The following is a 23,645-nucleotide window of genomic DNA, read 5'->3' as shown; positions in this document are numbered from 1 at the left end:
TTCTGGAGGCAAAACTGATAGGATTTGGTAATGAACTAGGAGGTAAAAGGGTAGAAGGTGTAAATGATGACTTCTCACAATACACCCCTGCCCCCTGCAATTTGAATAAAGTCTTTCTTACTGTGCTTTAACAAATATCACAGATGTTTTTCTGTAACACTTCCCAAATGAAATTTTATTTATCTTCCCAGGCTTGCTAACATATGAACTTTCCATCACAAGAGCTAACAGCTCTCTCCTCCTCACTCTCAAAACACTGATTTTATTAAGCTTTAGGTTATAAAGAGTGGTTTTCTTTAAAAAAAAATTTCCCCAATAGACACAAGCTCCTTTACACTAACGGCCATATCTAACTTCTTGTTCTAGTCCACACACACAAAACTGCTACATGCACCACAGGCGGTCTTGCAAAACCCCACAAATGACCTCAGAGCCAAGGCAACTCCTCAAGCTCTTTTCCTTCCTTGGAAGGAAATTCAGCCTGCTTTCTTCTCTTCCCCTTTCAACTATTCTATTTTTGGAAATGTTTCCCCTAAGACTAGCTGCAGAATTAACTAGTCACTCACTAGCCTCCCCATTTCTTGAAGCCTCCAAAAACAAGTATATAGGAATTATTTTTGTTAACATGCTTGCTAATTACTATTGAAAAACAGAAGGTAACAAAATTAAACACAAGGTTATATTATTTTACAGTGGTGGTCTCTTAATTTATAATTCCTGACTTCCTTTACAAAATGGTAAACTGAATGCACTAGCTTCTGCTCCATGCTTTAATTCCCAAGGATGAGGTCCACCACAAGTTCTTCCTTTTTTTGTGTGGAGGCCTCTCTTCCCAGAACATAGGCCTGCAGAAGAAGCCTAGACATAATAATCAATGTCTTCTTATCTCAAGTAGGTAACTGGCACTTCTGAGGGCCTCCTAAGTAGGTATGTAATATAGCAATGGAATTAAAAACAAAAGTGATTCTGCCAGTCTTGTTTTTTCCAAACCAAATGGCTAACGTTTAATGTTGTAAACACAAACAGATGTTAACTATTTTGAGTTTTCTCCTCTTGAACCAAATCCTTGGTTTCCTCTTCAAAAGAACTGTTTCATTCTAAGTTATTATTCTAAACTTTTATTTTCTGAGGATTAAGTTGCAGGAAAAAAAAGATGATATGGAAGAAAAGGATTCAGATTTTCCTGAAAGCTTTGTCAAACACCATGCACAATAAGAAGTCTCTTTTTGCTAATTAGATTAGAGATATAACTCTTTTCTTTTTGATGAAAAACTTTTCTAGAGTGATCTTGTGCAAGCTCATCTAGTGATCGGAAAATCGCTCCCAACTTCTGGCTAACAAAGAATTTATTTTGTTCAAATATATTTTTAAATAAGTTCTGGTGGATAACCACATATTATCACCATCCAGTCTAATAGAAAACACATGAAAAGTATTTATAGTTAAATTTAAAATTTTAGTTCTTCATTCCTTTTAAGTAATATATTTAATTTTGGCTGACTTACAAAGTAAAAAGAAATCAAACATCTAGTTATGACCAAATGCTAAACTTTAACTTGGAGAATATGAGATATCTCTTATAAAAACTGGTACTCTACCTTAATAATATCTAATGGAAAGAGAGGAAATGGGCTACATTCTTTCTTCCCTTGATACACTCAATGAAAAAAAATTATAGAAATGTAAAAAATTAAAAAAATAAAAACTAGTCCTACCTCAGCTCCTAATCCCACTCCCAAATTGTAACTAACCACTACAAACATGTTGAGTTCTTAGCACTGTTCTGATTTTCTGTGAATAGGAAAAAGAAGTCACTCATGTTTTTGATGGTACTGTTTCCATACATAAAAAAAATAAAATACTGAGATTTAGGAATGCTTAATTCCATATGCCTTTTTCCTTTGTCCCTAAACCCTCTGCATTAATGGTCAACTATGCCCTTATGATAAAATTTAAATATGACCTACCAAAATAGCAATAATGCAATCTTGAACTTACAGACTAGCTACCACACTTGGCAATTCTTTGTCTTTCCTCACCTTTCCCCAACCCTATCTATTTCATATTTTTTCCTCAAATGCTTATTTTTCTCAACTTAGTTGGTAAGCTTCTTTGAGGCCAACCACCAACTCTGAATCACTTACTCCCTAGGAGGTATGACAGTACTTTGAATATAACGGGTAGTTTGTACATGATAAATATTAAGTTTACCAGTATCTTAACATATAGAGGAGGAAGAGGAAGAATTTATCTGTTGCTTCAACTGCTTGAAAAGAAGCAACTTATGAGTTTACTATTTTAACTTAATTGCAAATATTAACTGTAAAGAACAATTTCAGGAGTTGTTAATTTATGTAATCTGATTGTGATATAGTAATATTACAGTATAGTGAAATTTGTATGTTTTCTCCACTAAATTCTAAGCTCCATAAATGCACACATTGCCTGTCCTGTCTACTGCTCTAGCATCATGCTTTAAGTAGTGCTTGGCATATAGTAGATGCTCAATGAATGTTTATTAGTGAGTTAACAGTAGTAAAGCACTACATCACCTCATATAAGCCTGAAAGAACGTTAATATCTTTTCACCCTCAACAGCAATCTTGTGATGCGTATAATATAACAATTAAGAAACTACAGTATTAATTGGGTTTTCACAATAGCATAAGCTCTATCATTCCCAACAGTCAGATAATGATTCTCAAAGTACGATTCCTGAGCCAAAAGCATCAACACCAGCATCACGTGGGGACTTGTTAAAAATGCAAATTCTTGAATCCCACCCCACACCCACTGAATCACAAATTCTGGAGGTGGGGTTGAGCAATCTGTATTTAATGAGCACTTTAGATGATTTTGATGGATGCTCAAGTTTGAGAACCACTGGCCACAGAAATTGTTGCCATGGAAATAGAAGGGATCGCAAACCAACAAAGAAGTCATAAAATATTAGGTGAGGCTTTAAGGAAATGTAGTAAATATTCAAACATTAGAATGTTTTTAGAATAAGTTAAATTAAGTCAATCAATTAAGGGACATGAAAAACTACCACTATATAGCTGAGAGGTCTTTTTCTCCTTAGCAAAGATCATGAATCTATATTCAGTAAGTAATGCATTTAAAATGGCTTTCAGATCCCTACTATCTCAGGTCCCTACTGCCAGTAGAGCTCATTATTTAATGCATTCCTACTTAAGGAAAGAGAACAGAAGTAGGGCAGGATATGGAGGTGGAAAGGATAAGGAAAAGGTGGACAGCTAAAATAAGACATGGAGGAGACCTGGGAAAATTATTTTTTAGAGTTTAACTGAAATTTAGTACTTTAATTTTAAATAAAGGTACAAACCACGGTCATTTTGGCACTGTGACCTCATGACCAGTAGATCAGATATTTTCATATCATATTAAAGTCATTACATCTATTTCAAAATGTAATTTATGTTCATCACTACTTTGGAATTATAGTAGTAAATTAGATCTGCCACTAGAGCTCATTATTTACTGCATTATTAAAGAAGTATATGTATTAATATATCACAATTAAAAATAGTATGAAAGCTACATTTCAATATATTTGGTTCCTTGCTAATCCTAAGTATTTTATTTTATACATTTAAAAACACCATTCTAAGAGAAGGTATACAGGCTTCACCATATAGCCAACGAGGCCCATGACACAAAAGACTTAAAAACTATACAAAAGTTAACAGTTAATAGCTATTTTAAGTGTTCTTGACCTGTGCTAAGTTATGGGCCCCTTCATAAATCTGAGAAAACATATAGGCCCTTTTCCTAGTTTACAGAAGGGCATGGAGGATGTATAAGGGACAATGATTCCTCTTCCTGAAACAGCATTATACCAAAGCACCCATTTTTTGATTCCAAAAAGATAGGCTAGCTGTTCTAACTACCTTAATCTCTGTGACTTTTAGCTTAGTTTGGGCACTGAGTACATCTATAGCTCAAATCTGTAGAGGCAACAATTTAGTGCAAAGTGAACTGTGAATAAAGAGCCAAAGAGTTCAGTCTTTATTTCAGGTAATGGTTTGATTGTCTTATTTTATTTTTCATTTACAGTACTCACTATATTGAAGACAACTAAATTTGTATAAAAAATATACTTTAAAGCTCTTAAATAAGCTCCCCAAAATAAAAATTTTCGAAGTCCTCACCAATAAGATTTAGTCTCATTTTAACCCCCTTTCTTTAGTCTCATTTTAACCCCCTTTCTTTCTCATAATTCATATTCTAGCCATATAGAATTCCTTTCTGTAAATCAAACAGGCTATGTTCTCCTGCCTCCAGACTTTCAAGCCATGCTATTGTCTGCTTGGCTAATTACTTCAAATCCTTCAAATCTGTTTAAACATCTCTTACTCCAGGAGGCATTCCCTGACCTCCTAGTCATTACCCTGCCATATACTCTCTAAACCTTCCCTATCATAACATTTTACTGCAGTAACGTTTAATTGTTCATCCTCTCCACAAAGCTGAAAGCCTGGTGAGGGCAAAGACAGGGTCTTGTTTACCACAAGATAATTCATCTCCGAGCCTGACAAGCTACAGGACCTCAGCAAGAGCTGGTAGAGGAATGAATGTATAGATTTTCCTAGAGAGATGTCTTAGCATTCCTATTTGTATACCTAAAGAAGTCTGCGCCATCCCTAACTTGGCAACAGTTGTAACTTTGTGTTACTCATTTTAAAATTCTTTATAATCTGTATTTAGCTCTCTCTTCAATCTAAATTAATAAAATTGTATTAGATAACAGTGTTAAATAGTAAAACTGAAAGCTAATTAGTGCTTAAAAAAACAAGTCTCAGTGCAAAGGAATGAATGCTACTAGTTCCCCAAACCAAACATCTTTTAATGATCTATTGTCTAGATATACTTATCTTTCCTTTATAAAATAGATGTTTCTTGAAAAGTATACAAATACCATTTAAAAATCATTCCTTTTCATTTATGTTTTATTAATTGACAGGACAGTTCTTTGCTTTTGGACACTATTTTCTCCTTCACGTAATTAATAGTCTGTAACATATATTCAAACGCACTAAAAATCACTGTTATTTTAAAAAGCCCTTAAAGGATCCTGATTTAAAATGACAGTTTAGAAAGCAGAAGCCTCATTTCATTTTCTTTTTAGATTACAAAATCCAATTAAAAAGTGACAATTATGAGAAAACTATTTATTTAGTAAATGTGTCATATTAAAATACTTTTTCATCTTATATACCCTCCATAATTTAATACCTTATATGGTTACTTTGTATATTTTGACAATACAGTTATATGGTTTTTTTAAATACCCTCTCTTAAAAGACAGTAAAGAATTTAGAGATCTTACTCAGCACATATAGGGACTTCCATAACTGCAACTCACCTCCATTTTTCATAAACCTGATATTTTAATATCCAATTTCCATTATGAGAATTTCAGGAAGAGTCATAAATTAACATATTTCATTAATTCTAAGATGTACATTTTTCTACACTTTAACATCTCTGAAATTAGGATGTATTTTATAACTGATGGCACCCTAACATTTATAATTGGCAGCATTTTTTTTTTAGTGGTCTAAAAATAATGTTTCTTACAACTGATGTCATCTTAGACTAAATGAAATATTGTTAATATCTAAAACTTTTCTCTAATAATGCTTTCTAACTAAATTACAGTGTAATTATAATTCAAACAATCCTAGAATCAAAACTAAATAAACTTAAGATCCACATTTTATCTTTTTAGAAAACCAGTGACTAGGCTAAACTCAAGAAAACAGACAATTGGAAAAAAACACTTCTTAAAAAAAACTTTCTAGGAAAAAGTCTACATTAGAAGCAGAAATAACAGAAGTGGGGGGAAAAAAAAGACTTGAAGATGTTCAGTCAGTAGGAACTTCCAAGGAAGTGGAGGCCTGAAATAGCCCCAGAGCTTTATCTATAAAAAGAACCAAATATTAGGAACATGGCAGGGGATTAACTTAGATAGCAAATTATTTAGGAGGAAAAATACTTATTGTGATCTTTCTCCCTCCATAAGGAGGAATCATTGTCACCCTTCAAACAAAAATATGGTATAGGTAGTTGAAATAATGTAATTAAATGTAAATTGTAAACATTCTTAATAAATTAAAGACCCACCTACCAGCATTGTCTTCCTTCAGGCTCAATCTGTTTCACCTTCAGGTAATCCTAGGATAGGGGCTCCTTTTCAGATCCCCAGTTTTTCATGTCGATCTTCTACCTCCCTGTGGCAACAATATTTTCTAATTAAAAGAGTCCTTTTGTGCCACAGGGAGGATTTCTGATGGTATAACAAATACAAAAGTTATCACAACTCATCATGAAGTCAACTTAGTCTTGAGATTCTTCCAGAAAGAAATTTTGGCTCCTTATTTTATTTTTCAAGAGAAATCTGGTTTTTATTTTTTTTAACTGCATTTCAAAAACCTTAACTTTCATTTATTTAAAAAAAGCACTACTTTCTTGTTGGAATTATATACAAATTCTTATCATTCATCTATCTTTGCAACTAATCCTATACACAATTTTGTTGATCATGAATAAAAGATTTCTAAGTTCTCTTGTCAATTATTCTAATTAATAAGACCAACTTTTTATGTTTTGATATATGGTTAAAAACTAAAGTCCTGCTCCCTATGATCAGAAGAGAGAAGTAGGAAGCTACCAGATCCCTTTCAGCCAATGTATGTTAGTAAAAATTAGTAAGGCTACTTGCATTGCATAATATGATGTTAATTATGCTTAAAAAATACATTTAAAAAGACCAGCAGGAAATTTAGAAAAGCAGTAGTTACTGTTCTCTCTCTGGTAAGATTACGCGTGATCTTCACTGTTTGTTTATTCTTTGCAATACTCAGTTTTTCCAGTGAGCATGTATTGCTTTTATTGTAAGAAAATAAACTCAAATTTACATATAAGCAAAAATGATTAAAACTTACTTTCATTTTAAGATGAAGTCAATCTAAGTATGACATTATAGCTTTGATATATTTTATACAACCATATTTATCTTTTTTGGATGACCAACTTTCTATATTTTAAATAACCCTAAAGTATTCAATATTTCATATATAAACAAAAAAGGAAACATAATTTAAGTTTTTATAAAGATAGTTCTTCATTATACTGCAATTCTAAGTCAGAACTCAAATTGTTTCAGTCTGCATTTCCTACCAGCTATGTGTTAAATACTGTATTATATACTATATTCAACAAAATAAAATTGTAGTCTCTGTCTTCCAGGGACTTATATGCTCACTTTGAAAACAAAAGGAGTATACACACAAGGACAGTAAAAGAAAGAAAATGATCAAGTGCCTAAATCCAGATGGTCTAACAGAAATCAGGAAAGGGAATGTTTAATGTAGGCTACAGTTACTGTGGACAGTATCATGTAGTTGGGCCTCAAAGAATGAACAATACTTGAAGATATTCTTGACAGAAAACTATACCTGAGCAAAATCTCGGAAGCATAAATAGCACAGCCATGCAAGGGACAGTCAGGAAAACAGCTAGAATACAGTGTTTCTGTAGATAAAGCCAGATTAGGAAGGCTCTACTTCTAGATTTCTGGATTAATCTGCAGGTCACTGAATTTGGCAGAGGAGTGGCCTTTGAAATCTGATAAATAAAGCTTCAGGACAATGATAAATGTAGATGCCAGAGCACAGTAAATTAAGGAAGGAATGAGGAGGAAAAGTACAGACAGGAGGTATAAAACATCTCCTTTTTAAAAGTCAAAGTGAAAAGAAAGAGAAAAATACAATAGAAATAAACAAATTTTCCGTTTTGATGTATAAGACCTCCACATGTGAAGGCACAAGAAAGGTCTTAATGAAATTAAGGGAACACTTAAAGGGCATTTACATCACAAGCACTGTGTTTATAGGTTTATTTTATATAATTCTCACAACCCTGAATTCCTATTTTATGACAGTGAGTTAGACTCCGGAAAGGTTAAATACTGCCAAGTAAATGATAAAGCAAAAGTCTGAAACTAGGACTAACTAACCCAATCAATATTCTTCCCTTTCCTACTAAAGAGAGCTACTTAAAAGGCTTTTTTTTTTTTTTTAAAAAAGCTCAGGAATAGTCATCCAGGATTTTTCTATCATATTTGACTACTCTTCTTCCCGTTCTTCAAGATGTAAACATTCTCTAAAGTTCCCTCTGTTCTCGATCATAGAGAAACAAATACAGAATTTAAAAATCTTCCCCCTTAGGGAAATCTCTCAAATACCTTTCCCCTTGGAGCTTTCATTATTTCCATGGCTTCAATGAGGATGATTCCCAAATCCATCTCTCCTTGACTTTTCTGTACTAAGCTTCAGTTGTACTAATATTTCATTTCTCTCTCCATATCTATCCTCACCCTTCTTTACTCTCTGTCCCAGGAGGATGACTCCCCTGGCTCCCCCTCTGTGGCACTGCCTTCAAACCAGTTATATCCTTTGATCAAAGGTCCCAGATTCTCCCAGAGCTCTCTCCAGGGCTCTCTCTTCTTCTGGGTTCCGGTAACCCTTCCCTCTGTTTGGCCCTTGGGCGAAAGGACAGAAACAGCTCTGACATTGCTAGCTCTAGGATACTGCCCTATCACTGTACACTTGCCATTTATTAAAATATTCCTTAAATTATCGTAACTTGAATATGCCCCCTTTTTTGTGATGGGACACTGACCATACACTTGTATATCTTTAAATAACTAAATTATTTCCCCTTGGATGCTCTGCTTCAACTCACAATTCAACATGCTTATTACCAAACTTATCTGCTTCCAAAAGCAATCCTGTCTTCCTAAACCCTTATATGATACCATTGCCATCACTTAGAATGAGAAAACTGAGTACTTACCTAACTATGCTTCTCCCCGTAATCTGTCACATCTCATTAGATCTTACATAGTAGAATTGCTAATACAAGTCCCTTCTGTTCCTATTGCTTCTACCTTGTTTTAATATTTCTCAAGCCATCCCTAACTCATACTGTAACAGCTAGTCTTTCTGCCTTATCTTTTCCCCTACAATTCACCCTCTACCTACTCAGATGCTAATTACCTAGCACTTTCTACTCAAAACCTCTCAAATCTTTCTGCTTCTTACATACTTAATTACTAAACCTTGTGTTGAAACCACAATCACTCACAATTCTTAGTGGAACCTCCTGTTAATGTTTTACTTATTATCTTCTAAACATGTCTTGAATTTCTACATTCCACACATTTGTTAATTTTATTTCCCTTAGTCTACATGCCTTTTGCCTACAGCCTGTCTGTCCAAATCCTACCATTTGTCCTCCTTTTCCACTTTCTCTAAAACATTCCCTAATCCTGTAAATTGAAATTTCCTCTTCTGAAAACTTCTTTGAATTTGTAAATAGTGCTTAATTGATTCTATACTGCTTTATATTTTGACCATAATGCATACATTTTATCTCCACAACTAAATTACTACCTCCTCGAGAGAAAAAAACATGTTGAACACAGTGCCCTTGCACACAACAAATGCAAAATATTTATTGATGTATTCTCATAAATTAAGGTGGAAGATTACAATGATAAACATAGTAAGTTAAGGTGCAAGATGAAGAAGCAGATTCTTAACAGCTCAATCTTCTCAGCCAAGTCTTAAAAGATTTCTAAGAAAACTTTATTAATGAGTGCATTGGTATAAACTCTACTTTTTACATGATAATCTGTAATAACCTTTTAAAGTTTATATATTCTTTATATATACATGCATCTGTATATATATATATATATATAATTTTTTAAAGAGTGGACATAAAAATTGAATTTTGATATCTTAGGGAATCCAAGAGACTCCTCTCCACCCACAACCTACCAGTTTCCCCAGAGGCCTCGAGAACTGGTAGTATTTCTAGCCTGCCAGAGTCAAGACCACCCTTCATGCATACTTCATCACTATTCCTCAAAGGCTCTTTATGATTACTAAACTTCAGTTATCATCAAAAAGCAATTTATAGATTTATAGGTTTAGATGAATATGTCTATTTTTAAAGTTTCAAATGCATTTTGTTTTTCCTATATAATGTAAGAGATTTACTATTACATACGAGCTCTGAGAGAGAAATGTAGACTTTTAGTCTATAAAAAGGTGAATTAAAATGACTTATAATTACTGCTAACAAAATAAGAAATAATTTTATGCACAAAATAATGAAGATAGCTAAATGTACACCATTGTATGATTTCAGTACTCCTGCCTATGGACATATATGTATGGGTATATAGGGATAAAAGAAGAAAAACTTCAATGTAAACATGTGGAGAACTGATATAACAGATCAATAAATATAATTAAGAAATTTTTTAGATGAATATAATTTTAAATTATAATGTAGGAGCATTCCAGGAAGTGTTTCCTAGATATACAAAAGGAAATCTTATTCTATACAGATCTCATTGCCACCAATTCACCAAATAGAAACTGCTATAGCCATCTTTAAAATATTCCTTTTCTTGGAATTTGACACAACATTGTAAAATGACTATAACTCAATAAAAAAAAGTTTAAAAATAAAAATGAATCAAAAATAAAATAAAATAAAAGTATGTACTAACAACAACAAAAAAAGAAACAAGGCATCAAATAAATAAATAAATAAATAATCCTTTTCTTTACTTCCCAGTCTGCTTATTCTCCCAAACCTACACATACATGGAAGTTAAAATTTGTATCACCACAACAAATGAACCAGACCCTAATCTAACCTAAAAGGAAACATGCATTATAATAAGTCATAATAACCTCTATTCATCTATGTAGGCTTTAGATAACAGGAGAATAAAAATTTATTAAGATCTGAACTCTTTTAAAAATGCATTTTATTCTTTAAGTAAAAACAAAATTAAGCTCAGAATAACTGATTCTAAACTTATTTTTATATATTGACTAACAATCCTTACTAAGTTACTATGACCCATAGTATTTTAAAATTAATTAGTATCTTATAGTCTCCAAGTTCTTGCATGCTTTATGATGAATAAATGTGAGTTTATTAAATTGTTCTAATTACAGATGTGTCAGCCAGAAGTTTTCAGTCTGAATTTGGCATTGCCTTTAGAAGAGTTATATATGAATTCTACATTTTACAGTGTTGTTCCATAAAGAGAGATAAGAATAGCTACACTATTCTTTATTTTCAGAAGTAATAAAGCAAGCATAGACTTTTTTTCTTTACATTCATGGGCCAGAATGGAATTAAAAATAAAATGTAAGATGAATTTCTCAGGTGCTTTTAGAGTATTTTAGAATAATGTAAGTTATTTACTAACATTTCCATTCAGTGTTGAAGAAGAAATCTAAAAAATATTATCAAGTATCCAAAAACCACTTTTAAGATATCCTAAAAGTAACAGTTCTTTTATCCAGACTTTGTATACGCTCTTTTTCAATATTACAGTCACTCATATCTCTGCCCTGCAAATGATATCATCATCCTCTGAGTTCAAGAAGACTAAAAAAATAAAGTCCCTTAAGTGGGTTATATACACTTCTTATTTGGAAGTATTTTTACTTGATTAATGAACCACTGACCATCAAAAACTGTACCACCAATAAGATTCGGCCAACGTGTTCTGGTATTTTAAGGTGAATTTAAATTTCTATGATACAAACTTGGCACTGTAGTTTTCATTTTTACAAAGTTTTCAATTTGCTACCAAAATCACAGTCTTCCTTTTTTTTTTTGATCAAAACATTTTCCAAAAATTTCAATCAGGTTCTATTTTTTTCATTCAAGTATTAAGTTATCATACTTTTTTCTTGTATTATTGGTTTTCTATTTAGTTATGCTCCTATAATAAAATCAGTTACAATATCTACTTCAAAATATCGTCCTACATAATAGTTTTTTAAGTGTTCTTCCTATTCGTTCCCTCAAGAGGAAAATTATCTCGCCGCTAAACTTGTAGCTTCAGACTGGAAAACTCTCCAAACTCAAAAAAACACATGTATCTTCCTGCCACTTGCATTATCTACTGTGAATCAAGTACCATTCCAGACTATAGTCACGAAGCCTTTATGAAGTGTAAAGCTAGCTGTTCTGATGAAAAGAATTGATGACCACTTCACATGGGGTTTGCTGGCACTGTTGTCATCACTGCTCCAAAGAGCAAGGTAACTTCCAATCCCTCAGCTCAATGAAAAGTAAAACTGGAGAAAGAACAGCTTTAAGCTCAAAAAAGCTAACAGTCCTAGGGAGTGCTACTGGGCCTCAGTAAGCAGAAAGGCATCAAATACACAGCACTTTTTTTTTTCACAGCACTTTTAATCATGAGACTTTGCTACATTTGTAGAAATGTATCTGAATTATGAAGAATTTTTATAAGGACTATAAACCAAGCATAAAAAATTTTTTCCATTAACTGATGAAGATAAATTTTAATGTTTATTATTATAAAACTGCCACCTTCTGGTAAAAAAGCAAAAACAAAAAAACCCCTCTATTTTCTTTATGGTCAATGGCAAAAATGAAAAGGTTTCTCCAAGAATTACATATACTAATCCCCAATTAAACATACAGGTATCTCACCACAGACATAGTGAAATATCAAAATTTCTAAGACAAAAGAGAAGGAGAATCTGATAGACTATTCCAAAGATGCTTTTGACCTAAGAAAAAAGAAATCATACTGCTCCCCCGATGCTAATCAAAAGAAACTCTTAATCTACTACAGAATGAGATTACTGTATTTCTTGAATTAAAAAAAAAAAAATTGTATACTAGCCTACTGACTTTTACAAGTAGTAACTAGTCAATATTTCCACTTCCAGAAAAACATGACAAAAAGTTTCATTATTATTGGCCTATAATTTTGTCCTTAAGGTCCATGATATGAGATTCTACTTCAAAGAATTATAATGTAGAACTTCTTATATGTATATGTAAATTCTCTTAAACAAGAGATGTTTCACTGGTTTCCAAGCTCTACTAAACAGCATTAAAGAGGTTTTTCGGTGTATTATTCATCTGGTAATAGTAATGTTGACACTTACAAAATGAGAACGTTATAAATAATGAACATTTTATGAGATGTCTACCTGTTTCCACATTCTCGGTTTCAACTTCTTGTTCTTCTGCCACATCTTGCATCATATAAGTCTCATCATCATAAACCAGAACCTGGGCTGCATAGCCCTGCTCTAATCTGGCACTTGGAACTGGCTCCACAATCACTGCTGGATATTCAGAAACCTTTTCACTTTCCTATAAGAGCAAATTTAAAAAACAATCAACCTCTTCATTCACAAATTCTAGATTCACTTATAAATCCTTGAGTTCATATAGTCTCAAGGAGTCCACACGTTTCATGTTTTATAAATATGAATGTAAAAACTAAAACAAGGGATGAAAAGGGCTAACTTTAATAATCTTTTCAAGTCTCAAAAAGTGAGACATACATTAAACATTTTAAATAATCAGGGCTTTAGGATTAAGATGGCAAATTAAAAACATGCATATATTTTCACTCTCATGAAAGCCCACTAAAATGCAATAAAAAAACTTTAGACATAAACTGATAAGAAGAGATAAGAGCAACAAAAGAGAAGAGATAAGAGCAACAAAATCTTGGAAGACTGAAAGTGGATGGATGAATATTATTAAGTGGTTTAGCAGACCCAGGAAAGCCAAATCATAGCCTGGCAGCAAAAAAATAAATGAGACACAACACACTTTACACTGGAGAATCCACAGAAGGCAATACCAATTACTTCTGGAAATAGAGGAGCAGCAGGTGGTGGAGAAAGAAGGGGGAGGGAGGGGATTAAAACAAGGAAGATTCCATTAAAGTTGTTTGAAAAGCACTTTTTATTCCTAGACCTCCTCCCTCTTCCATGATGCTAGGCAACCGGCCCTTCCCCACCTCAGCAGAAGACTGGAGAGTTACTTTCTGGAGAGAGAAAAACAAGAGCATCTTTGAGGTATACAGGCACATTTGCTAATATCAGTACTGTACCAAAAACAGAGTTTCCAATTAACTTTTCAGTCCTTCAATTTTAATCATGAGCAGACAACCGAGTATTATCTGGGCATTCTGTCATCCAAGGAAAAGCTGCTGACACAAAGCATATCATATACATGCATACACACATACGTATTTATATTCCTCAAAGAGATAACAGAAGACATATCTATAAAACAAGAAGAGAATACAATTTAATAAAGAACGTTAAAAAATAAAGAGTTCTTAGAAATTAAAAACACAATAGCTGAAATGAAGAAACAGTGGCTTGGAGGATAAAACTGAAGCAGTCTTCCAGGAACCAGAAAAAAAGATACAGGAGAGAAAAGAGGACACTATTCAAAACTAGTACAGGAGGTCCAATATCAAATAATAGAAGTTCCAGAAAGAGAAAACGGGGGGTTGAGGGGGAGGTTGGAAAGAAATGAAGGAATTCCAGAAAAATTTCCAGACTCAAAGGATATGAGCTGCCCATTTAAAAGGACCTACCAAGTGTTCAGTATAAACAAATTAAGGATGAGACCTACACTGAGGCACACCATGGTGAAATGTCACAATACTGAGCACAAAAAGATTCTATACAATTCTTGAAAGAAAATACAGGTCACAAACAAAGAATCAGAACTCAGACTTCAGTCATCTCAACAGTCATACTGGAAGGAAGAGGACACTGGGGCCATTTCTTCAAAATTATAAAGGAAAATAATTTCCAACCTGCAATTCTTCATCCAAATCATCTTATCAAAGAAGAATAAAGACATTTTCTCAGACATGAAAGATTTCAAAACATTTATCTTCTATGTATCTTTTCTCAAGAAGCAACTGGAGAGTGTATTCCATTTTTTTAAAAAGTATATTTTTAATAAAGACAACAACTTAGGATACCCAACAAGGGAGAGAGACAATGGTAATCTTAGGAGGAATGGACTGTGAAGAGATTACAAGATGCCAGATGTCCCCTGGATTTAAAGGGTAACTAGTTCAATTGGAGCAATGTGACCCCTGATACAGCATGAGAAACTGTCATCATCAAGATAACCACTGACATTGTTCCTAAAGGCAGAATGCCCAGATAAGCCTATTCTAGATATTTACTCATATTTGGCTTGCCTTAATGTACCTACTCACTCCACCTTGCCTTGCTACCTGCTCAGCTAAGAACACTCCTTTTCACCTCCCAGATGTGTTCCGCTTTGATCTGTCTTAAGTGTTGGAAGACCGCAAAGAGCTTAGAAACCAAAAATAAAGAACAACACTCTTTCCACGTGACCAGATACCTGCTGAACAAACCTGCAATACTAGGTCCATACTGGACACTGCCAGATACCTAACCAAGACAGCCCTGTGTTTCCAAAATAACTCATTATATTGCTTACAGATTACTCAAGTAGAAACCCTTGAAGCTCAGTGAAACTGATGCCAGGCTAGTCAGTCTGTTTCCTGGAAGCCTTCATCTAACTATGGTAGTGCTGCCTTTCCTAATTCAGCTTAGTACAACTATTCATTGTTTCAAAGTAAACAATGTGTTGTTTAGGAATATATCCACAAACAATAAAACTATAAAGAAAAGTAAAGGAATGAGAACACGTAAGTCAAGATAATGGCACCTCTGGAGACAGGGGTGGGGATATAAGGTGGGGCACACTTAAGTATTCTCAAATACTGGTAATTTCTATTTTTTAACCGGAGTGATAGGTTACACATCCTCTTACTATTCTTAAATTGAAATATATATATATATTTTTTATATACTCTTCATTTTGTATGAAACATTGCATAACATTTTAAGATAAATTACAGAGATACAGTGAATTTTAAAAAAGAAAGTACATGTTGAATATTAACATTGAATTTGCTATTCTGTATAAGGCAAAAAATGTGAGTCAAACTTTTTAATGTTAAAAAAAAAATCTTTCCCACAAACTGGATGTGCTGACAATGGACTCTTCATGCTTCTTGATCAGCTTTATAACTACAGCCTACAGGCAGCACCACCTAGCTATACAACAGCTGTTAATGAGAAGCATGGGATACAGAAAGAGTGATGAGGTCTCCACTCATCAGAAACTCAGAAAGCAACATTATAAGCACCTTTGAACTAGTATTGGTCCAAGCAATGAATATTTTCTTTATATATAACCCAAGAAATTTTTAACTTTTTATTCTTTTAAAATCTAACAGTATATTTAATAATAACATTAATCTGAGATTATTTTTTATTGTGAATTCCCCACTCCCACTGTACCAGTAGGAAATAAATCTAATTTGCTGAACTATGAAATACTTGATGACTAGAATTCTGTATAAGGCCAATTCCTTTATCTATACTCTCCTCCCCACCAACAAGGATTCTCCTCCCAACTCTTCTATCTCATACATCTTAGGTGGGTTTCATCCTATTTTAATATTTCTGTAGTTCCTTGCCTTTAACCATAAAAAAGCAAAACTTTTTTATTAAAAAAATTCAACTCCTCTTTCTTTCAAATGAACTCTAGATCTTTGCTTCTTAAGCCTCTATACAATTCTCAAAAAGATAATCCAACTCCTTGACTCTCTATCTACATATACTTATATTCTAGTCTACCACCTCACTGAAACTATTCTCTCAAAATGTCAATAAGGGTCAAATTCTCTTTCAGTTTTCATACCTTTTGTGCAGACTCTAATACACTGACCATCACCTCATTTAAAAAATTCTTTCATCGTTTTTGTTCCCTTTCTACCACTCTGCTTTTAAGCATCTCCTGACTCTTTTTCTATTCCCAGTGACTTAAATACAGCCACATTACTAAGGTTCTATGCTCGGCATCTCCTTTCTTTTTACTCTATACTCTCTTCCCAGGCATGTCCACCCATTTTTATGGTTTCAAACAACAACTCTAAACTAATTATTACTAAATATTTGTCTTCCACTCTGACTCATGTCCTGAACTCCAGAACCAAATTTTAAACTACCAACCAAACATCACTACAAGAATATTCAGCCAATACTTCAAACTTAACGTGCCTAAATGGAATAAATTATCAACATCTCTCCCTGTTCCCCCAACCCTTTGTTCTTCCTTAAACCTCAATTTATTCACACTCAATAAAGAGGTTATAAGAATATTCATACTTCACAAAGGCCCTTAAAAATCAAATATCACAAAGTACTTAGCACAGTGTCTAGCACAGAAGTACTCAATTAGTGATATCTATCATTATATTGTAACAGTCACAGTATTCAAACCTACTACTTGCTCCCAACTTTGGAGGACATTTTTTCACACTACAATCAGAATTATTTATATTACTTCTCTGTACAAAAAGCTTTCACGAGTCCCCTTTTGTCTAAAAGGAAAGGTGAACATACTTAAGTGTTTTTTTTTAGCACTCTGTGAAATGTAACTCTCAACCTAGCTGTTAAGGGTTGAATTGTGTCCTTCAAAAGATGTTGAAATCCTGACCTCCAAAATCTGTGAATCTGAGCTGATATGGAAATAGAGCCTTTGCAGATGATCCAGTTAAAATGAGATCATTAGGATGAGCCCTAATCCAATATGACCGTGTCTTTATAAAAAGGGGAAATCTGGACACAGAAAGACACATACAGTGGGAAGATACTGTAAAGACACAGGGAGAACAACATCCACAAGCCAAAGAACACCTGAAACTACCAAAAGCTAGGAGAGAAGCATGGAAGAGATTCTCTCCCCCAGCTCTCAGAACCAACCCTGTCAAAGCTTGATTTCAAACTTCTAGTCTCCAGAACTGATACAGTAAACATCTACTGTTTAAGCCATCAGTTTATGGTAATTTATTACAGCAGCCCCAATAAACTAATATACCACTTTTGTAGCCTTTTTTCCTACATTACATCTCTCAGCTGTCTGATTATTTGCTTTGCTCCTATTTCTCAAAAGTAAAAGCTTCCCTGACTTTTGCTTGTGTTCATTTTGTAGCCTGAAATTACCTTCCATTGCTTGTACAAATCTTTTTCACTCACTAAGGGCCAAGTTCCAGGAGTCTTCTATAATCCCCCAATCTGAGTCAATTTTCCCATCCCAAGTACTTCTAGAACAAGTTGTTTGACTATAATTACCACTGTGCATTATCCTGTATTATAATTACCTGTTTACATAGCCAACTCCTTGACAAGACAGTAAGATGATTGGGAGCAAGAGTCCACATCTTAGTCAATTTTTATATCCTCCTCAACAACATGCACTTCATATAAACTGAATTGGCATTTAAGTATTTGTAGCTTGGTTCAAAGAATGATAAAGCTTAATGAATTTTAATATTAACATACATTCATAAATTCAACATTTGCTAATCGATGATGGCAAGTAACTTCATGAGTTTTTTTCCTGTCAAATGATAGGGACCAGAGGCTACTGCATACAGATAGGCAGATAATTACTGCTTTGTGCTGTACAGAGGAGTTAGCTATTTTTACTGGAGAAAGGGTGGAAAATAAAAGAATTAGGAGTCTTTGTTTTATAATAATATAGTAAAAACTTACACAACTTCTAGGTCATTTTATTCAGGATCACTATACTCTTGCTCAAGTCTTCAAAATATGCAGTAATTAAAATGCATGAAATCTAGATTCAGCAGGTCTTGGTACAACCTACCTAGTTCTCCATAAGAGAAGGTTGTCACACTTAGCAAATAAAAACACAAGATACCCAGTTAAATTTAAATTTCAGATAAATAATAAATAATAAGTATAAGAATGCCCATGCAATATTTGGGACATACTTAGAAAGTTATTTGTTGTTTATTTGAAATTCAAATTTAACTGGACAGCCTATATTTTATCTGGCAATCCTACCATAAGCACTTGTAGTACTCAGAAACTTCCTTTCAAGGAGAGCAATGCTTAAAGAGGCAAGACAAACGCAATACGGCAGTGTTCACCTATGAAATACTTTTATAATGCACTCAAGTCACTGCTCTCCAGATACCAAGTTTCCAAAGACAAATATACCATAAAATGGCTGAAGGCAGTGATACTGTAATCCTTTTATCACTCTATGTTAGAAATACACTGAAAGACATGAAATTCAGGAATACATTAAAAATACAGACTTTTGTTTCTCATTTTTTCTTTTGTGATGGAGTAAGGTCACCTTCAAAGCCTTACCAAAAATGAAACAGAGTGTGGTAGGCACTGGAGGACTAATCGCCCCCCAACTGTTTACCCCCAGAAGCCGTTTCAAATAAATATGTCACTAAAATAAAAACAGTGTGCTTGCTAAGCACAGTTTTAAGACAAGTTCCCTAACCAAGATGTTCATAATGAAAAGAAGGAAAATATATTCATCAGAAATGGACTGAATATTTATGCATTTTTTTCATTTTAAAATAACAAATGAACAATGACAAAAAAAAAATAAAAACACCCAAACAAACCCTTAAAGTATATAGGAGTAATTTAAAAAGAAATACCATTTGCATAATAGAAAACTTGTTGGATAATCTATCTCAACAGATAAATCTTACTTATTTTTAATCAACTTTACCTAGGTATATTTATATAAATGAAATGTATCCATTTTAAGTATACAGTTCTATGGATTTCCACAAATGTAGACATCCTTGTAACTAGCACCACAATCAAGAAACAGAATACTCCTATCACCCCAGGATGCTCCCTTGTACCCCCTAAACCAGTCAAATTCTCACAGCCACCATCATATCACCACCTACTCCCCCACCATCCACCTACATGAGCAACCACCAATCTCTTTATTCCTATAAGTATACCTTTTCTAAAATTTCATATATATGAATTCAGCAGGTTGTGCTCTTTCGTATCTGAGTTCTTTAAAGTAGCAAAATCCTAAGATTTATACAAGCCGTTGCATGCATCTGTAGTTCATTTCTTTGTATTGCTGAGAATTCCACTATATGGATAGACTTGTCTTTATATGGCTGTAAATGCTCCTATTAACGTCCTGCTATCCTCGTCCCTTCCTTTCCACTCCATATTTACCTACAAATCAGATTACCAGATCATATGGTAATTGTACATTTAATTTTAAAAGAAATGTCAAATTATTTTCCAAAGTGGTTACATTCCCACTAGCAATGTATGAGAGTTCCAGTTGTTCTACATCCTCCCCAAACATGCTATCACTCTGCAATTTTTGCCATTCTGTGTAAGCATACAAGTATCTCCTTGAGTTTTGACTTTGCATTTCCCTGATGGCTAATAATGGGCATTTTTAAGTGTGTTCATCAGCCATTCACATATTTATCTGTTCAAATTTCTTTCCCATTTTAATGGATTATCTCTAACTTATTATTATATATAATCCAAATATAAGTCCTTTTATATATTCTGAATATAGGTATATGTATTATAAATTTTTTTTTCCAATCTTTGGTTTGCCTTTCCATTTTCTTAATGGGTTGTTTTTTAAAGAGTAGAAGCTTTTAATTTAAATGAAGTTCAATTCATTTTTTCTTTTAAAGCTCATGTTTTTTGTGTTCAATTACCTATTTTAAGGTTGAGAAAATACTGGTTTTTTCCAAAAATTTCATTTGAACATTTAATTCTATAATCAATTTTGAGTTAGTCATTGTGTACAATGTGAGAAAGGATCACAGTTCATTTATTTGCTTATGAATATCCACTTGTTCCACCGTCATCTATTAAAAACTCTATCCTTTCTCCACTGAATTACATTCACACCGTTATCGAAAATCAATCAGATTTATGTGGGTCTGTGATTTCCACTAAACTACAAGTCTGTCAGTATACTAACACCACACTGTCTCAATTACTGGATCTTTATAGTAAGTCTTTAAAACAGGTGAGCCCTCCAACTTTGCTCTTAGCACCATAAGTCTTCCAATCCATACACGTGGTATATCTCTTCATTTATTCAGGTCTTTAATTCATTGCTTTAATTCATTGCTGATTTATTCAGTGCTTTGTAGTTTTCCATGTACAGATTGCTTATTTCATTAAACTTAACCTTTTGGTATTTTGCTGCTGTTAAATAGTCTTGCTTTTTAAATTTCATTTTCAATTGCATTTTCCTAGAATATGTAAATACAATGATTTTTACATATTCCCCTATCCTACATTTATTTTTTAGTTCTAACAGTTGTGTAGATGTCTTAGTAATTTCTATGCACACAATTATATCATTTAGAAATAAAGACAGTTTTATTTCTTATTTTCCAATCTGTAAGTCTTTTATTTCTCTTGCCCTGTAGCAACGCTGCCAGTGTGATGTTGAATAGAAGTGGTTACAGCAGACATCCTTGCTTTGCTATCAACCTTAAAGGGAAAACATTTAGCCTTTCACCAGTAAGTGTGATGCTGACGTGGGTTTTTCAAATGACGCACTTACCAAGTTGAGGAAGTTGCCCTTTATTACTAGTTTAGGGAATCTGTATAATAGGTTTTGAAGTTTGGCAAATGGGCTTTCTATGGCTACTGAAAGGATCACATGATTTTTGCTTTTTCCTTTGTTAATATGGTGAATTACAATGATTGATTTAACCTACCTTCTTGGGATAAATAAACCCCAGTTGAGACATATGATCCCTTTTATATGCTGCTGGATTTGACTGCTAGTATCTTATCAAGAATGTTTCTTTTCTATGTTCGTGAATATTGGTTTGTAGTTTTCTTTTCCTTATTTTTTCACATGTTTTTTTCTGTTCTCTCCTCTCATTCTGAGACTCCAATTACATTATGTCAGACAACTTGATATTGTGCCACAGGAAACCAAGTCTCTATTCTTTTTTTTTCCCCCGGTTTTTCTGTGTGCTTCATAATGTAGTTTTTATTACCCACTTCAAATTCACTTGTCTTTTCTTCTGCAATACCTATTTTTAATCCTATGCAGTGAATTTTTCTTTTCAGATCGTATATATTTCATGTCTAAAAGTTTTATTGGGGGGGAGGTTATAGCTCAAATGGTAGAGTGCATGCTTAGCATGCATGAGGTCCTGAGTTCAATCCCATTATTTCCTCTAAGAATAAATAAATAAGTAAATCTAATTAAATCCTCCCCTCTGAAAAAAAGTTTCATTTTGTTCTTTTGTATCTTTTATGCCTCTACTCTCAGGTTCATGCTTTCTTTTAAGTTCTTGAGCATATTTATAACAGCTCTCTTGAAATCTAATTTCATCATATTATTTGTATTTCTATTTTCACTGACAATTTTTTTCTCCAAGTTACATAATGATTGTATTATTCCTGCTTCCTTGCATTTAACATGAATGGGTATTACATACGTAAATTTTACATTGTTGGGTACAATTTACACATTGTTGTCTTATTTTAATAATGTTTATTATGACAGTTATATTATGGATCAGCTTTCAAAGTCTATTTTCAAAACTTTCTAGAGCAAGTTTGGACTACCCTTTATTCTAGGGCTAGTTTAGCTCTACTGTAAGACAAGTCCCCTCTGGAGTCTCTACTGAATGCCCTGGACACTTAACAAGGACTCTCTAACTGGGTGGAACTCTAATACGTCCCAGCCCTGGGTGAACTCTGTAGATTACTTTCTGTAAATTATTGAGTTTATACCTTTCTGGTCATTCTTTGCCTGGCTTCTTAGAATTTCACACTACACTTGGGCAGCTCTTTTAACTAAAGACTATGGGACTCCAAGGCTGAGTTTTTTATATTCTTTCTCTGACCAGCTTCTTCCTCTCAAATACTCTTGAGTCCTCAAAGTGGTTCCATTAGCCTCTCCAATTCCAAAGTCTGTTTCCTCAATTCAGTGAGACCATGACACTCTGCTTGGATTCCTCCTTCTCTCACTGTGGTTCAGAAAGGGCTCCAAGAAATAAGTCAGTACAGTCACTTCTCTTTCCTCAGGAAGCACAGTCTTGTGCTGCCCATTGTCCAACTGTCTTGGTCCATTCGTGCTGCTGTAACAAAATACCAGACTACAAGGCCCTCTTCCAGGTCAGATTTCTTGTTGAATCCTCACATGGTAGAAGGGGCAAGGGATCTCTCTGAAGCCTTTTATAAAAGCACTAATCCCATTCATAAGGGTTCTTCCCTCATGACCTAATTCCTCCCAAAGGCCCTACTACTTGACACCATCATCTTTGGAGATTAGGATTCAACATATGAATTTTGAAGGGTCACAAACCTTCAGACCATAGCACCAATGTTTCCAAACTATGGTTTCATATGTTTTGTTCGTTTTCCTAGTTATTTACAGTGGGAGTATAAATCTGGTCTCAGTTACTCCATCACAATCGAAAGTGAAAGAATTCCCAATCTTATTTGTCTGGAAGAAGATGCCCTCTAAAACTTCCATTCATTTTGTTTTTGAAAATAATACTTAAATCCTTTTTCATTTTTTTCTGCATTAATTCCCCATTTCTATGAGACCTACTTACATTTCCTATTCAAAAGCTGCTCTGGCTATTCCTACATGTTTACTCTTCCATACAATCTTTAGGCCAATATAATCAGTTTCCCCCAAACTTGCCCTAATATTTGATAGAGATAGAATTAAATATATGGATTAATTGGAGGAAATTGACATCTTCCACAATATTGACCCTCCCCATTTCTCTTATTCAAGTACAAAGTTTATCTTTGTTTATTAAAGTCTACTTCAGTATCATTAATTTTCTTCAAACAAGTCCTACATATTTTTTA

The 23,645-nt window shown here is 33.6% G+C and overlaps 1 protein-coding gene across 12 annotated transcripts in view; it reads right to left on the bottom strand.

The window, feature by feature from the left end:
* ELF2 (E74 like ETS transcription factor 2) overlaps nt 1–23,645 on the bottom strand; it is an 82,913-nt gene that overhangs the window by 34,532 nt on the left and 24,736 nt on the right. For 7 of the 12 annotated variants that reach the window (XM_074378387.1, XM_074378376.1, XM_074378411.1 and 4 more), the window contains one exon: nt 13,092–13,257. The exons of 2 other annotated variants lie outside the window; for them this stretch is intronic. In XM_074378387.1, coding sequence (XP_074234488.1) covers nt 13,092–13,257 — 166 coding nt within the window. Of the gene's footprint in view, nt 1–6,147; nt 6,255–13,091; nt 13,258–23,645 lie in introns of those variants that run through there. 3 more of the 12 variants (XM_010954631.3, XM_045516432.2, XM_074378440.1) reach the window with 2 other exon arrangements.

Source organism: Camelus bactrianus, chromosome 2 (assembly GCF_048773025.1).
Source record: "Camelus bactrianus isolate YW-2024 breed Bactrian camel chromosome 2, ASM4877302v1, whole genome shotgun sequence".
In the NCBI taxonomy this organism is placed as follows: domain Eukaryota; kingdom Metazoa; phylum Chordata; class Mammalia; order Artiodactyla; family Camelidae; genus Camelus; species Camelus bactrianus.
This window is presented reverse-complemented; position numbering and strand designations above follow the sequence as displayed.